Consider the following 18,264-nt stretch of genomic DNA (forward strand, 5'->3'; position numbering starts at 1 on the left):
CTCATTCATCTGAGAGGCGTCGATAAATAAATTTAATCGAAGCGACCGGGGTAAGACTAACTGTTCAGGGATCGGATGGGGATGTTGATGATGAGGACACGCCTTCTTTGATCTCCGGGTTGGGTTATACACGCTGCATGCTGTGCTGCAAGCTGCACGCGTGTAGTCTCTGGCAAACTACTCCGTCACAACAGGTGGTGATGAACAAATAATAAAGTTATCACTGTACTACTCTTTGCACTACAGGCACAAGGGGAAACGGGAAATAAACGATGTGCGTATTGCTATATTGAAGTGAATCCAGGGTTTATCCAATCGAGGGTACCTGCTGAGCTGAGATTCATATTTTAAAAGGCAATTAAAGTAGCCTAGCCGGTATAGAAAATAGTGTAGCCACTGCACTGTAGGCATGGTAAGGTAGGTAGCACTATTAAACGCATTTGAACGAGTAACATTACCGGTATAGGCGGTAAGGCGGTAGAGACTAGAGTATTTGTATTTATAATAATCATGAACTTTATCGTATGAATAATGTAACCAAAATTTACCATCCATTATAATCTTCCTGTACTGCGCTACCTCTTCAAATTCGCGAGATTGCGCCAAAATCCCAAAATAATATTATTTCCAGTCACTCGTTCTCACTTAGAAGAATCTAGGTTGACTTAAATTTGATTCTTGAACAGTTGAACCCTATCAGTCACCTAGAACCTGGAAGCATTGATTTGATATCGATGACGATGATGACTTTCATGTTATCACTCAGAACAGCTCACTCTTAACTAGACCTAGTCTTGGCAAGCGATTGCAGCAAATATGCTGCCTGCACAATCTGAAACTGAAGTTAGCTGTCTATTAAATTGTAATTTTATGCAACAAATCTTTCAGGTATTCTGACTGACCCCATATACCCAGGGCACTGTAACAAGTAAAGATCTGTCTGTCCGGAGGAGTCTTTTATTTTTTTGATGTTATCGCTCAGCTCTCCTCTGAGGGGATCTGTGAAGCCAGACGCAGTCTCCGCGGAACATATCCCCGACGACCAGATACAGGACGATCTTTCGGTCAATGTAACCAGCTGACATGAACATGTTAGTGCTAAGGTCGCTGTTACCCGGGGGAGCACTTCATGTTTGGGCTGGTTGCAGTTAGGGTCGCTAGTGCAGTTTCTGGGAGCAAAGCATCAATAGTGTACATGTATTTATTATCATCTTCATGATCAATATGGCCAAATGAAATACATTACAACAATGTACATTGTTTGAATGAAGTCCAGATGAGCTTTATAGTATACATTACAATGTACATTGTTTGAATGAAGTCCAGATGAGCTTTTAATGCAATTCGCTATGTCATATGAGATGTTTATTATTTTGAAATTTCTATACCTATGTACACTTTCAGAAACTGGTGATTAGAGTTGACAAAGCAGAATGGTGAAGTTTATTGCGCTATGTGGCAGCCTCTTTGTGTTGGCTGCAGTGCTGGTGATAAAGTCCACTGGCCAAGATGCACCAGCTCAAGCTGTTGAAGCCACCAGTTCTGAGGATGAGGAGGTGGAGGAGGAGGTAGACTTTAGCATTCCTGAGTTGGATCCGAGGAACCCCTTCTACACGGGCCGACCCCGCAATGTTCTGGGGACCTACAGGGAACCGACAGTGCATGTGGAGGAGATCGGCCGGGACGCAGAATTCCCCAGCCCCACAGAGTTTTACGAGAGATTCATTCGGCAGTACAGGCCCGTCGTTCTGCGAGGAACAGCCAAACACTCTCCGGCATACCAGCTGTGGACGGAAGACTACCTCAGGCAAGAGTATGGAGAAGTGACAGTGCGACTGCAAGCAAGGTGTGTGTAAGATCAGCACCCTTTTCCTGGGTGTTCACAGCACTATAGGCCTTACAGGGCCGGCAGCGTATTTTTAAAAGTGGGGATTGGGAGTGAGGAGGGGGCCAGTTTATATTTCTTGTGCCACTTCCGGTGAAGGGAAGGTATCACTCTCAGGCAGATGTGCTACCCACCTGCATCCAACACCTCAGAAATGGACCCTAAACAGTGCATCACTGCACATCAAATTTACACCTGTAAATGCCGTCACACATATTGCCCTATAAGGAGTCACCAGGGATATGTTGATCACTTCACGTATTTCGTTATGGTACTGAGTATAATACCCTAAATGGTGCCTAAGTAAGTAAATAATTCATACACTATTTGGAAAAAAAAATGCTGAATTATAATCTAGCATTTAGTTTTAAAGAGGCTGTGTAGTATTGGTTGAGGTGTGGTTTCAGACTTTTAACTTTTTTGCAAGATACTAGAAAACCTCTTTGTGAAATGTTAAAGAGCATACAATTCTTAAAAAAAAAAAACAGGTGTGCACTCTCTGAGTGCTTTTCTAGTTTAGTGTTAGTTTGGTAGAGTCATTTCAAGTCCTCCCATTTTCATGACTTTAAAAAAAAAAATCCATTGACAAAAATATACCTTGTGAATTTTAAATATCGGTAATGACCATTTCATCATGTTTATTTTTTACCTCTGTTCAACATACCCTGATAGAAGTGAAGATAGCCCAAAGATTCCAAGCGGCATTGGAGGCCTCGGACGAGACACGTTAGGGAACTACCTGGACCGGTACCAGACAATGGATGGCTACATAGTATCCCAGCTGCCCGTCGCCATGGAAAAAGACATCGCATTTCCTCCATTTCTGACATGCGGATCCCTGGCCAGTGCAGTCCAGGTGTGTGTAAATGTACTTAATAATAAAATCAAGAGTTAGTGGTGGGGTTAGTTTCATATTTTTGTTCAAAATTTCAAAATTGATTGTCCTCAAAATGTCTCCTTTTTATTAGCTCTCCTTCGCCAGAGTCAAACTGATACTATTTCTTTTTCAAGTGTCAAGTTTTTCACATCTTCGTCTTGAAGGAGTAGAGGCAAATTTCATCCAGCCTTGCCTGGAAGTATGCATTCTTTAGGATAAAGTAAACTAAATTGCTCAAATCTACTACTGTAGAAGTTGTTGTAATTACAATTACTACTGTATAAGTTGTTGCCATGGTGCATGGAAACATTTTTGCACGTGGTTAGATTTGCAGGTCCGAAGTGATTTACCAAATTTATGAAAATTAACCCCCCGCAATAGTAACAGCTTATAAAGTAGTACATGATGTCCCCCCCCCCCCCCCCCCCCCCCCCCTGTCGCTGGAGAGGGGGAAATAAGTTACACACAACAACACCAAAAATGAATAACATTTTCAGAATTATTCTTCCCCATGCATAGCCAGAAGTAATGTAGCCAACTGCTCCTGTACCTGTTTGAACACATGCTTATTTATACCCGAAATATTTCTTTGATACTTGTTTTACCATTGCACAGAATATCAAAAGTACATTTGTTTGTTTGTTTGTTTGTTTGTTGGTTTCATTCAAACAATGATGATGAAAATTCCAGGAAGTCCGTCTCCTTCTGAGTGCAACGGGAGGAAAGACCCTTCTTCACCATGATGCCTACAGCTCAGTGCACTGTGTCTTCAACGGAACCCAGCAATGGCTAGTGATGGACCCAGGCCAGGTAGGGGTCGTGACCTCATTTGGCTCTCTCTCTGATTTTATACCTCCTCTCCAAAGGGTAAGAAAGGTACAGACAAAACCTGTCTATAGCAGCCACCCTTGGGAGACAAATAAAAAGTGGCTGTTATAGACAGGTGGCTGCTACAGACAGGTTCGTTAATGATTTTTCTCTCAGAGGGAAGTGTTTTTAGTTGTCGTATATTTCAGGCGGCTGCTATAGACAGGTGATCGCTAAGACAGGTTTGACTGTATTATCATTTTTAGGCTGCCTATCCATCCCCTCTGTCCATGATTGTGTTGTCAAATAATTAGTTGAAAATGTCACTTCCAGCCTCTACTGTAGCTGGAAATGTTCAGTGGTGATGTAAGTATGTTCACAAGATAGAAATCGATAGACAATGTAATAGACATGATAGTGCTGAGAGGTCATACAGCATTTAGATTAAAGAGTCCCTTAATTATCTTTTTTTTTTTTCTCAGCCATTGCTTCAGCGTAAATGTCCATGCCATAGGTGATAACATATTGTGAGGAGGTGAAATGTCTGGCATTTTGTGTGTAAAAACGTTAGAAATAATTTTAGAAATATTTCCTTTGTGCAGAGTGTGCATGTGTCTGCTCACATATGAAACAGATTGATTCTCATTCTTCTCCTCTACATGATCAAAATCATCAACAGGAAGAAAAACTTTACATGTCTGAGAGTTCCCACCACAAATTTGGAGGATACTGTGATGTCAACGTTGACAACGTCGACTTCAATCAGCACCCGCTCGTCAAAGAGCTGGAGTTTGCCAAAGTTATCCTCCGGAAGGGGGACTGCATTTACATGCCTAGTGGTGAGAACTATGGCACTTTTTCTTTTTTTGTTTTTCTTTATTAGTAGATTTAGTAGATTTTATTCGACTCTTCCGACCCCATTCCGGGGTATGAGAGTACAACACATAAATACAAGATATGGTTATAACAATATCAAAGAATACATGTTTGTGATATATTACAATGATGTATGATGTATGATGTATTGTCAAACAATGCATGTATGAGCTTGTGATGGAAGGTGAGGTTGGGGGAGGGGGTAGCACTGTTGCACTGCACCATCAATTTGAATGTCCAAGGTTTGAAGCCCTGCACAGTGCTCTTGAACAACATACTTTATTGATGTTGCCTTTCTCCAGTAGGGTGTAAAAATGGGCACTTGATGGTAAGAAGCTCAACATTGCTGTGGTTGGATTTTGGTATTTGTGGAGCAAAAAGTGGCGGTGTGGCAATGCTTGCCACACATTGGATGCAGGTACACTCAAGCTTTTTAAGTTTGCTTCTTAACATCTGGACAAATGTTATGTTGTGAAGGACTTGAAACAATGTGCTGTGAGAGTAAGTCAGTGTACTAAAGCTTTTAAAGATGAAATTGATGTCACTGTAATCTGCAAATCCTCTTTGTGACATAAAAAGGAGTCAACATCTCAAATCTTTTAGGAAGGATGGAACACTGACCAAAATATATGTTGTGTCCTCTCAGGTTGCACCCAGCATTGCATGTATTTCTTTTCAGCCTGATGTGCACTGTTGATTTTTTAATGATAGGTAATGTGGATTCCAGCGCAAGTAGAACCCTTGTCATAAAACTGAAACATATTCATGTTTTAGTAAGATAATTTTAGTAGACTCTTCCTTGGTTTATTGAGTAAATCAGCACAGTGACTTTTAAGTTTACAATTGTCCGAGCTTTTACTGCTCATTAAACCAATAAATATGTATTTTGTATTCCTTGCAGGTTATGCCCACCAAATCAGAATGAGAGGGTACATGAACAGTGCCATCTCCATCCGTTTCTCACACTACCTGGACTTTGACCTGGCCAGCTGTGAAGGGTCAAGCAACCTGTTCACTCCCATGAGTCAGGCGTCGGTGATTTGGCGCTATCCAGGCCATGGGGACATTCCCCAGGGTCATTTGGATGTTCACATCTTGCGGTGAGTCCTTGACATTGTAGGATATATGTCTTAAAGGGATGGTACAGTTTTGGCCTAGATTTCCAACTTTTGGGGGTGTTTGTAGGTGAGATAATGACAAACCTTCTGTGAAATATGAAAGAAATTGTAGTTCTTAGAGGAATTTACAGTTTATTTGATGAAAATTAGTCTTGAAATGACTGAGATATAAAAAAAATATCCTAATAGAATGCGACAGGCCTCAACTTTTATTAGGACCTCTTAGTTTTACCTTGTTTTTGCATATCTCAGTCATTTCAAAACCAATTTTTATCAAATAAACTTCATATTCCCCTTAGAATTGTATGGTCCTTAACATTTCAAAGAGTGGTTTTCTAAATATCTTGCAAAATGTTAAAAGCTGAATCCTCACCTCAACCATTATTATAGAATGGGTAGCGAGAATCCTGCGATCTGATTGGTCGAGAGCTATGTGTTCATTTTTACTGGCCGCACGCTGAGTCACAGTGGTAAACATGTTATCGCGCACTTAGCAAGAGTACGCGTACTTGTAACAAAGGTTCGCGCACTACAGCAAGCGTTCGCGCACTCAGCTTGGCCATGCATCCAGTAAAAACTTATGCATGGCTGGCCATGCATCCAGTAAAAACCGTAAGTACGGGTATGCATGCCCTTTACGGAAAGCCAAAAGGAAATGCATCCAGTAATTTTGTCATCGGGTAACACGATAGAAAACTGGGTTTTTGACAAGAAAATTACCCATTCTATAAATCAAATGACGCACATGTCTTTTCGTGCGTCAGTCGGAATATAGTGTGCATGCGGTAACTATGGAATTTAGCCTAAACCCACTCGGCTTCGCCTCGTGGGTTAAGCATTCCATAGTTACCTTATGCACACAATTCCGACTGACGCACTCAGACCTGTGCGTCATTTGTATACTATACTATCTCTTTAACCCATTGAGGATGGGCTGATTTTGCTACAACACGCATTTCCCATAGACACCTGCCCGAGTATAGGGACTCGTCCTCAACGGGTTAATGGAAGTAGTCCTTATCATCAGTCATTCTATGGTAGAAAACTCAGTGTCACATCAATACATATGGTATCCTAACCCACCCCCCTTTCCCATGTAGGAAAGAGAAAAATCTGCACTGAATAATGAAAAAAAGTGGTTAATTAAAGGACAAGTTCACCTTCATAGACATGTGGGTTGAGTGAATGCAGCAATATTAGTAGAACACATCAGTGAAAGTTTGGGGAAAATCCAACAATCTGTTCAAAAGTTATTAATTTCAAAGTGTCTGCGCAATTACTGCTGGATGAGAAGACTACTACAGCGTATGATGTCAGATGCGTACAACGATATAAGGAAAATAAAAAGAGAATTTCACAAAACTTTACTTTTTGAAGAAAGTGCACATTTCTTCAACTTGTTACTGATGTATATTAAGGGTAATATAATATTACCCCGGCCTTCTAAAAGAGAGAAGTCAAGTGACCTTTTGTTATGCGAGAAAAGTGCAAATATGTTGAATTTTCTTTATACTTTCTTTATATCGTTGTACACATGTGACATCACAAGCTATGGTAGTCTTCTCATCCAGCCGTGACTGAGCAGAAACTTAAAAAAATTGTAACATTTGAACGGATTGTCCGGTTTTCTTCAAACTCTCACTGATGTGTTCTACTAATATTGCTGCATTCACTCAACCCTCATGTCTATGAAGGTGAACTTGTCCTTTAATTACAACTCCTCTGGTGAATATGTTTGCTTGTTTTCATTTTCCATCCATATACAATAGGATGGCTGGATGGACCATAGTCAGCTGCACAAGCTGGTCTTCCATGAGGTCCAGTTTTATGTACTTGGGGCACACCATTTTACCAAGTTATTCACCCTGCTCTTTGCAATGAATGAATGAATGCAGCGGGATCTTTTATACACGTTGGTTGTAACTCACGCACATCGGGCATTCACTCTAGGTCCTATCCAAGGGATAACATGTAACATTCAGTTGATGATAAGCAAGCAGTGGCCATATGACAGCTTATTAACTGACAGACAGAGGTATCAAATGTGTTAATATATCAAATACACTGGTAGATTCAGTTTGTGAAGTCTTACGGAAAATTTGACTTTATTGCCCTTTTCCAGATCAGAAAAAGCTAAAAATGAAAGTGGGAGTCTGATTTTAATCTCATACTACCTATGTATGCCAAATATTTTGTGAGGTATTTATTTTCCTGAATATTGCGAGTCAGGTGCTGTTTGCGAATCTAAAGCAGGCAAAAATTTTAACTCTGATCCAGACATAAATGTGACATGCATGCATACATTTTTTCCTCGCAACTGATTGACAAATTGCCCTACATCAACGTAAATAAGCACTGAATTGAGCAGTGTTTTAGTAGAGTACGTATGCCCATGATTTTTTATCATGGCTACTACTAAAACACTGATCAATTTAGTGCTTATTTACGTCGATGTAGGGCAATTTGTCAGTCAGTTGCAATGAAGAAACATCTCAAAGAAAGAATTTCATGAATTTGAATACATTTTTTTCATTTAAAACTGTACTCTACAATCACAAATTTAAAGGACAAGTTCACCTTCATAGACATGTGGGTTGAATGAATGCAGCAATATTCATAGAACACATCAGCAAGAGTTTGAGAAAAATTGGACAATCCGTTTAAAATTTATGAATTTTTTAAGTTTCTGCTCAGTCACTGCTGGATGAGAAGACTACTACAGCTTGTGATGTCACATGTGTACAACGATATAAAGAAAATTCACCATATTTTCACTTTTCTCGCATAAGAAAGAACACTTGACTTCCTTCCTTCAGAAGGCAAGGGGGAATAATATTACCCTTAACATACATCAGCGATGAGTCGAGGAAATGTGCACTTTTTTCAAAAAGTAACATCTTGTAAAATTCTCTTTATATTTACCTTCTAGCGTTGTACGCATGTGACATCATTCAAGGTAGTAGTCTTCTCACCCAGCAGTGACTGTGCAGATACTTTGAAAATTCATAACTTTTAAACAGATTGTCGGATTCCCCCAAACTTTCACTGATGTGTTCTACTGATATTGCCTCATTCACTCAATCCACATGTATATGAAGGTGGACTTGTCCTTTAAGTACTCGGAAACTTGTTTGGAAGTCCCGATTTGCGAAAAATTAGACTCTATAAATATATGACGTATACAGTGTACCAACATATACGCTCTTCTGTCACTGATATTGCCTCATTCACTCAATCCACATGTATATGAAGGTATCCTTTAAGTACTCGGAAACTTGTTTGGAAGTCCCGATTTGCGAAAAATTAGACTCTATAAATATATGACGTATACAGTGTACCAACATATACGCTCTTCACAAGCCTTTTGCATTATATGCAAATGAAAATGTGTCACTGCTATCACAAGTTTTTTGAAGCAAAGTAGTAGTCAATCAAGAGACATTGTTTGATTTACTTATTTTCATCAGCAACATTGTTGTATCTTCTCTCTATTTAGTTTCTGTGCCTTATCTGTTATGTAGTGTTCACCAGAGAATCTCTATTCATTGCAAAATATGTAGCATTAGATGACATCTTCTTCAGTTGACTTCCAAGATACTTAAACTCTTTAATACACATTTATCTCCACTGGCTATTTGCGTGATACAGGGCTGTCATGAAGACGACAGCTGATGAAGCCGGTGAAATATCGTTGCATGAATTCACAGAAAACTTAATTCAGGTAAGCATGCCCTGAGCCATGGAGCGCATAGAGTAGGACCTGGTAGTGAATGATGGTTTTACCATTTGTAGATATATCTAAGCATTCCGACAGACACCTCTTTAGTTCATTTAAAGTTACTACTGAATAATGTATAAGAATTTATCCATACCTCTAGGACAACATTCCTGACAAGCAGAGAGCTTTAAAAGATAATTGTAGACTGGTTGAAAGTTAGTCTGAAAAGGAAGAGTAAAATCTTACTAGCACAACAATAGTAAAAATTAGGAAAGTTTTGAAATTGTGTAGTTTTGCTAATTTTCACCCAACAGTTCTTTAAGTCAATATAAATACACATTGTATGCAAATTATGAATGAGTTGCTAATGTCATCGCCTCACAACATACCATTTAGTTTGTACTGCAAATTTCCATTAATTTTTCCCAATGCAATTATGCCTTTAGTAGTCTCAAATCCGAATATTTCATACTGATTATTATTCTGGAATTGCTCAGTCAGGAATATAACATTTTATTCTACACTTTTGTGTACATCATCAACGCACTTATTATTTGTCTCAACTCTTCATCAAGTGTTTTGATGAAATTACTGACTACTCAAAATTCCCATTACTCCCATATTTCTTATCCTATTTTTGATCAAACTTTCACTGTTGCTCTGGTAAAATATCACTCTTTCCAGCCTTCACCAAATATTTGCTCAGTGTGGCTCAAATCATCTGCTTGAGAAATGTCACCCTAACATACATTTCAAGTTATTCTCCATGTTCTCTGATATTTTACATCAGACATTCTGTATTGCAGGAGTTTCGCTTGCACCATTTTCTGATCCTAGACATCAATTTGCTTCTCAGTTTCCTATTGACCGAATCGGGTTCGTTGAGGGCAGCAGACAATTTGTGGCACTGGGCGCAGCCATGAGGTGTCTTAGCCGACCCCCCCCCCCCCCTCCTCTCCCCCACCCCCGGGCAACATGTTTATCGCGCACTTGTAACAAAGGTTCGCGCACTAAGCAAGCATTCGCGCACTCAGGATGACACGCCCATTGGCTAAAACAACCATGCATCAGTTTTTCATTCTGTGCACGGAAGGGGGTGGGGGAGAGGGGAGGGGGGTCGGCTAAGACACCGCGTAATGGCGCTGTCCATGCCAAAAATACAAATAGCGCGTCACAGAATCGGTCAATATCTATTCCCCCTTTATTGATACCTTTGATTTGAGCATGTAAGTCATGTATTTTTAGCATGCTGGAACATTTTGTGCAGAGGGACTTATGTGAAAAATTTTCATAAATGGTTGACTTTTCAATGGGTAGCCACAGCAGCGGAATGAGAAATTGGCATACCGTGAGCTCCATTAAAGTATCAAATTTACTGTATATGTCAAAATATGTATTTAGCGATTCTAAATTTTCGTGAATCGGGACTGCCCGACAATTTCTCGTGTGGTAAAATTTGCGATTGTGGAGTACAGTACTGAACAGAGAAATTCAATCGTGCATGTCACATTCATGTTTAAATCAGACTTAATATTTTTGTGTGTTTTTAAATTCATGAATAGCACCTGATTTATGAAATTTGTGATAATAAAAACCTCACGAAATATTCAGTGTATACAGTAGCCATATCCCACTGTGAAGACGGTATATGTTGCATGTGTGTCTGTTATACATAGGGAGAATTTCTGATTTTGTTGTGGCATGTGTTTTTGCAAGGTCGAAGTGTATCCTTTACACTGTTTACTATGTCATTAGCTTTGATATATAATCTGACTTAAGAGCACTGTAACTTCCTGGCGGCCATACCGGGGGGGCTTCCAAAGAAGATCAAAAGTATTTTCAGTGGTTTATGTAATGAGCTAGGTGCATTGCTACATGTATGTCAGTGCATAAATTGTATGCTTGAAGTCCCCAGTTAGAAATTACCATTAAAAATAAAACAGTACCCAAACCGAATTGGTCTGTTGGTACACTCATTTGATTGGACTTTATACTTTATTTCTTTATTCAGGGGGAAGTGACAGATGAAGATGTCCTGATCAATCAAAGACTGCAGGTGAGACTAATCAAAGTGCCATGAAAATTGTTATGTATGAACACGTGTGCTTTTGTGAACAATTTGTTCTCTTATGTTTTGAGACACTGATAACGAATAGTATACAGTATATACTTTGCCTTGAGAGTTTCTTGTTAAAACTATGGGCAGATGTGACTCCAAAAGAACTGTTCAGTGAGGGGCGCATTTTAGAGGCACCGAGGTCTATAGTTCGAACAAGAAACTCGAAATTAGGCAAAGTATTATATAAATAGCGCATGCTCTATGATGCACTATACTGGATTAGAGAACGACAAATACTAAATTATCCGGAGTGCTGTTTTGTTTCACCGAGGCCGCAGGCCGAGGTGAATAGAACTGCACAAGGGATAATTTAGTATTTGGAGTTCTATAGTCCAGTTCTGGTGCATCAATAGAACATGCACTAATTATTATAGTAAATAGGTCCCTCAATCTACATGTATTTCCGTAGGTCTGGGCCCTAATTTAGATCTAACAAGACTCACCGTACCACCGTCACTGCACTTGTTGCACGCAGAGTTAACCGTAACCGCCGCGCCGAACCTACCGTAGTTTACGTACAAACTGAACACAGCATGCGACGCTAGTACGTACAGCCGTGTATGCGTATTGCACATCACAGTGCGCGGCAGACTCGCTTATAAACTCCTACATTCTGCGTCCATGATCCAGAGCTCTACACGCGCATGACGTTGAAATGCTTGGCCTTGTCTTACACTACGTCCATCGGCTGCCCTCCCTAGGACTTGCGCGAATCTCTTCGTACATAAAGCGTAGGCACGCACTGTAAGCGTTAAAGTGGCACGGTCGTGCCACTATGAAAAAATTTTTGCAGGATCACGTGATACTATCCAACCAATCACAATGCAAATTTCACTCTACCTATTTACTATATATGTTTTATATTTTGGGTCAAAAATTCAAACAAAAGAAAGGGAAATGGGGGAAATGCAAAGCAAGAAGTCGTGTGGTGGATGCGATGTAGTAAAGGGATGGAAAAGTTCAGAACTGCTTTGAGATGTTTGTTAAAGATGTTACATTTTGACAAGCGTGAGGCATGGTGCGAAGCAATTTGCGCAATGTAATAATTGTTTTTATGACATCACAATCGTTTTGTTAGAAATTGATACATTTTTACTGGGTGACAGTATGAGCAGTGAGCAATGTCAGAATTGCTTTGTGATGTCACAATTGTTTGTTAAAAAATGTTTCATTACACAGAGTGACGGGTGCAAAGCTTCACACAATTTCAGAATTGCTTTGTGACATCATTTTGCAAATAGTATATTATTTGCAAAATGTCGCCATAGAAGTGACGTCATTGTGCAAATAGTACTTTATGGAGTGTCAACTTTTTGACATAGCTGAAAATACCTATAATCACTTGAAGCTCTTTCAACCAATCACCAGAGGATAAATTTTTGATCCAAAACATAACAGAAACTATTATAGAAAATGCAGCACACCAAACCTCAGAAAATATGTGTTTAGAAGTTGACAGGTCATATTTTCTCTCACCTGTGCAGTTTATGGAGCTGCTTGTGCCGTACGTCTCCCGGCCAGGAGTAATAACGGTGGAGGAGCTGGATGGACTTTCCATCGACACCCTCAAGAAGCTTATTGAACTCTTAGACCCCGTGGATGCTTCCAACACTGCAGACTTTGAGTACAGCCACATTCAGCCTGATGGAATCTGGTAGGTAGCAGTTGATCTGTTATATCAGTGGACAACTCCCAGTCCTCATTTTTTACTTCACTATTATTATTATTATCATTATCATTATTATTATCATTATTATTATATCATCATTATTATTATTATTATTATTATTATTATTATTATCGTTATTATTATTGTTATTAATATTATTATTATTGTTATTATTATTATTGTTATTATTATTGTTATTAATGTTATTATTATTGTTGTTATTATTATTATTATTACTATTATTATTATTATCATTATTATTATCATTATTATTATTGTTATTATTATTATCATTATTATTATTATCATTATTATCATTATTATTATTATCATTATTATCATTATTATTATTATCATTATCATTATTATTATCATTATCATTATCATTATCATTATCATTATCATTATTATTATTATCATTATTATTGTTATCATTATTATTATCATTATCATTATCATTATTATTATCATTATCATTATCATTATCATTATCATTATCATTATTATTATTATTATTATTATTATTATTATTATTATTATTTATATTTATCATTTGTCCTCCAGGGGAGGAAAAGCTGTTATTCTTGGAAGCATTTAATTTTCACAAATTTCGTACATCACTCTTAACAACATGCAAAAATACATTGTAAAGCCACCCGATGCACTCCTTACAGTCGTATACTAAGTACATGCACAGTTGAGTGGAGGAGTGTATGGACAGACATTAGTGTACTTACGATAGCCCGGTGTCAATCATAATGACAACATCTCGCGAAAATGTCTGTGACCTCATTCGTAAAAATATCTGTGTGTGAAAATGAGAGCTTTTACGGTAACTTCTTTGGGTAGGGGCCAAAGCAATGATTGTTCCAATTTTATTGGGCAGCCATAGCAAGTGACTGCTCACCACAAATGCAAGAAGAGAGAAATGAGGGCTGCAGCAGCCACTCGAAGATGCCGAAAGTGAAGAATGCTTTGCAAATTTTGTTTGTGTACTCTTTTTTTGGTTTTGGAAGATTGGTAGTCTGCTTAAAAGAGATGTTGAAAGGGAAAATGGAACATGTTTATCATCTTCAAAATGATACCATAGATCAAATTTTTTTTTGGTCAAAAGATCATTCCAGACAAGGGGTCGATACTCACAGTTGTTACAATACTAACTGATTCCTGTGGTGGCTAAGTAACTGCACAACAGAAGTGACGCTAGTGTGCTATTCAAGTAAACAAGGTCTAGGTACAGTCACCTTGCCCAAGCTGACCTCTGAACAGTCAAAACATTGGCTTAATTGGAGAAAAATTTAGTCCTGAATTGATATAAATGTGTTAATTTTTTCGTGAGAGTTGAAATTAAATTCAAGTTGAAGGATTTCCTGCAGTTTGTCTGGATTCAACTTAGGCGAGGTTGATTGTATCTTTACACTGAAAATGATACAGTTTTACTCTTTCTGTTTTGAAGAGAGAGAGAGAGCTGTAGCCTTTGTGGGAGTCATGTGTAATATTTTCACAAGTTTGGATTTATGACATGCTCTGGAAGCTGAGAGAAGCATCAGACAGCCATGCCTGCTCTGCACCGCCCCCAGTCATAAAATAATAAATGCTTCTTGTATCTTTGTTCTAATTTTCTTTATTTCTTGTATACCTCTGTGCTTCCATCACCCTTTGAGAAGTGATGTAGATAACTCTTTGTACACAAGAACTGGATTTGCCAAATGTTTTAATACCTCTATGGAATTACAATATTTTGCAGTCAAACAGTTTAAGTCTTTCTGGGTTTTGGAGAATCCTTGGGGGTGGAGCTTACCTTGCATTGACTCTTCCTCTTTCAGGAGTGCAATATCAATGCTCAGGGGTGCAAACCCCACCCAGTTTTTTTCGAGAAGGGACTTTATCAAGATCTACACCATCTATCTCGGAGGAACAGAGACGGTTGCTAGCGAGGTAAGTCGGGGGTGTTGCATGTTCTCTTCTGAATATTTCACAAGGTTTTTATTACCTCCGCCAAGGGAGGAGGTTATGTTTTCTTTACCGTTGGTTTGTTTGTTAGTTAGTTGGTTGGTTGGTTGGTTGGTTGGTTGGTTGGTTTGTTGGTACGTTCGTTTGTCCGTGTGCAAAATAACACAAAAAGTAGTTAACGGATTGAGATGAAACTTGGAGGAAAGGTTTAGAATGACACAAGTAACAAATGATTAACTTTTGGCAGTGATCCGAGCTTTTTGGGCGGAATTTATGAAGGAATTTTGATATTTTGGCAGTTAGGGTCAATGAACTTGGGAGTTAAGGCTGCGTGTATTTGAGGTTTGCATGCGCGCACTAAAGTGCGTGCTCTAGTTTCTGCCAGGGCGAGGCGCGCGGTGCAGCTGAGGGTTGATGTAACAAAGGCTGCTATTTTGGGAAATTGGGCGGCTTTCAGCACACAATGCAGTACGTATGGATGGAAATCAAAGACGCTTGCTACTATCTTTGGTGGAAATCACTGATCTCTGTGGAAGAACAAGATCAGTGCGGGTGGAAATGGGCTGCATGCTTGGCGGAGGTCTGCGCTTTCAGAGTGCTTCTCTATAGTTTTTTTTTTTTTTTTTTGCAGATTTAATGAGCCAGGTGCTATTTGCGATTTTTAAAAACACACAAAAAAATATTTACTCTGATCCTGACATGTATGTGATGTGTACATATACATTTCTCTGTTTAGTACGGTACAGGTATGCTGTGGTGGGCAGCAGCCAGAAAGGAAGTTACCCTTATTCGTGACTGACCGAAAAAATGTTCATTTAATTTTGAATACTTCATGAGGTTAAACACACAAAAAAGTTAGAACAGAACATGACAAAGACAATCAAAACACACAATGACAAAAAACAACAACAACAGAATGTAGGATGTCTGATAACATAAGACACATTTAAAGGAATGATACCGTTGATATCAAGGCAGTTATAAGTGCTTGGGTATAATAATTGAAAATTGTTTAATATCAGACTTAAGTCAAAGATGAATTACATATTACATGGGGTGGAGAATATCATAAGTTATGTTATGAACAATATATTGTTGATAAAATGAAGTGCGAGATAGGGGTATGTGAAAATTATCCATGGATTGTGTGCTATATTTGTGAATTTGATTATTAAAGTCTAACAATTCCAAAGGTCTTTGGTAATAATAGATTTTGAAGATACATAGAAATTCCAGTTTGGTATTTATACTGATCATTCAGCCATATCTTTGGAGATGAAAAAAAAGGGGTAGGGTGTGGACAAGAAGAGTCGGAAAGCATTTATACTGCACATTTTTTGAGCAATAAAAGTCTTTGAATATGAAATTCATGAGCATTGTGCCAGATGGTGATTCCATAGTACAAGTGGGGTAAAATTCTTGCATTATGAATTGATTTCATATCAAACTTCTAGAGACAATTCAGTTTGGACATTAAAGGTAGGGGATACCTTTTACAGACCTCCCAAAATGCAGCAAAACATTAAATATGAACCTCAGGGGACTTGTTTAGGCCACTGCTGAGAAATTTGGAAGTCAATAGTTATCTACAATTTGAATAATGCACAAAACTCAACTACTCAGTAGTTCTGTGTGTCAGCCACACTTAAGCCTTTTTGTTGCAGTCTTCTGTATTTTTTATCTATAAACACAAATCTAAAAGTATAAGAGCTGATGTAATAACATATAGAGTGTGTGGCAAGAATGTATATAGAAATGTTTGTAAGTTTTGATGAACTTTCTTCGCAAAATATACATGATGGACACACATGCAGTGCATGGGTCTGCAAAGGTAGCCTAGTAATGTACTGGAATTTACGGTGAGCCCCGAAAAAAATTCAATTCAAAATCTAACGGTCAATAAAAGTGTACTAAATGTTACCCTCCACTTTCAATACTTTGTGGGAGTTTCTAAAATAATACTCTCTTCAACATACCACTGTATTTATACAACTCTTCATTTAAGGCATGCAAATGGGATTCCCTACCTTTAAGCCAATCTTTTTTGATAATTTGATACAAACAAAACTGATATGATTTTGCAAATTTGATTCATTGTGTACATTTACTCCTAGATATTTGAGAGAGGAGACCTCTGTTTGATTTTGGAATTATACATATCAATAGATGCGGCATCAGTGTTGCATTAGTTGTCTAATTTAATTCAATCACATCACAGGATATTGGCTCTGTGTAATTACCCAATGTTATTGCGGTCATAAAGCAGACGATTAGTCGCCTCATGTGTTTTGTTCAATACATCTTCACTGTTGTTTCTGCGCACTAGAGTACATACATCATGTAGAAAAGGGCTTTGTGTATTTCATACCCTCTGCTTTTGTGGACCAGATTCTATCAGTACTCGACCCAGACGGCACGGACCAGATTACGGGACGGATGGTGATGACGAACGGCGACAGGGCCTTTGCCAAGTTCGGCCAGCGTGCCCCGTGTGACTCGACAATCGAACGCCTCTGGTACAAGCAGTTTGCGTCCAACGACCTCTTCAGGAAATACAGTGTCCCCCACTCTGTGGAGGAAGCGATAGAAGAGCCGAGTTTTACGGAGGAAAATACAAGCTTTGAAGACAGACATGACGAATTATGAAGTTGGATAATATTATGCAGTGCCTTGTCGCAGATCTTTGGAGTACTACAGTGTATTGCCAAACTATGATTGTTACTCTGTATTCTAAAAATCATGTTTCTTAGAAGTGAGAGATTATCAAAAAGCAGAGAGGTGAAAATGTGCTGTGACTTTTACCAGTTGTCTCCCTCTGTACAAATGCATTTGGAAGATCACGCATGCTGATCTACATTTTAACAAACATGTCGGAAAAAAAGGAACCAGTGGGAATTGAACTGGTCATCTCCTTCAGAGCCTGGGTATTTGTTCTAAGTTCATCATGTCACCATGTCACTGCCGGCAACCAGGGACAGCCTGGTGATTAGTGTCGCCGCCCAGAAAGCAGCAGATAATGGGTTCATTTCCCACTGGTTCCTGTTTCCGTCATGTTTGTTAAAATGTACATCAGCAGTAGCAATCTTACAAATACATTTGTACAGAGGGAGACAAATTAATAAAGGCCATAGCACATCATATTTCTTGCTAGAATGCCGTAACTATAGAAGCCATTTTGTGTAAATGTAGTATTTCATCAATTCATCACTGCCTGGGTTTACGGGTAGAGTAGTCCTCCTTTT

At 38.7% G+C, this 18,264-nt stretch overlaps 1 protein-coding gene across 1 annotated transcript; it reads left to right on the plus strand.

Annotated features, from left to right (window-relative positions):
- Positions 1 to 171: 171 nt before the first annotated feature.
- LOC139743909 (uncharacterized) lies at positions 172 to 17,715 on the plus strand. The gene is made up of 11 exons (XM_071654375.1): positions 172 to 354; positions 1,405 to 1,846; positions 2,558 to 2,741; positions 3,453 to 3,572; positions 4,249 to 4,408; positions 5,347 to 5,545; positions 9,212 to 9,284; positions 11,293 to 11,337; positions 12,885 to 13,054; positions 14,896 to 15,007; positions 17,411 to 17,715. Exons 2-11 carry the CDS (start codon positions 1,434 to 1,436, stop codon positions 17,666 to 17,668), a joined length of 1,734 nt encoding a protein of 577 aa, XP_071510476.1. The 5' UTR covers positions 172 to 354; positions 1,405 to 1,433; the 3' UTR covers positions 17,669 to 17,715.
- Positions 17,716 to 18,264: the final 549 nt, after the last annotated feature.

This window comes from Diadema antillarum, unplaced genomic scaffold (genome assembly GCF_040938485.1).
Source record: "Diadema antillarum isolate AM-2024a unplaced genomic scaffold, OU_Dant_1.0 seq00001121_RagTag, whole genome shotgun sequence".
Taxonomy (NCBI): Eukaryota; Metazoa; Echinodermata; class Echinoidea; order Diadematoida; family Diadematidae; genus Diadema; species Diadema antillarum.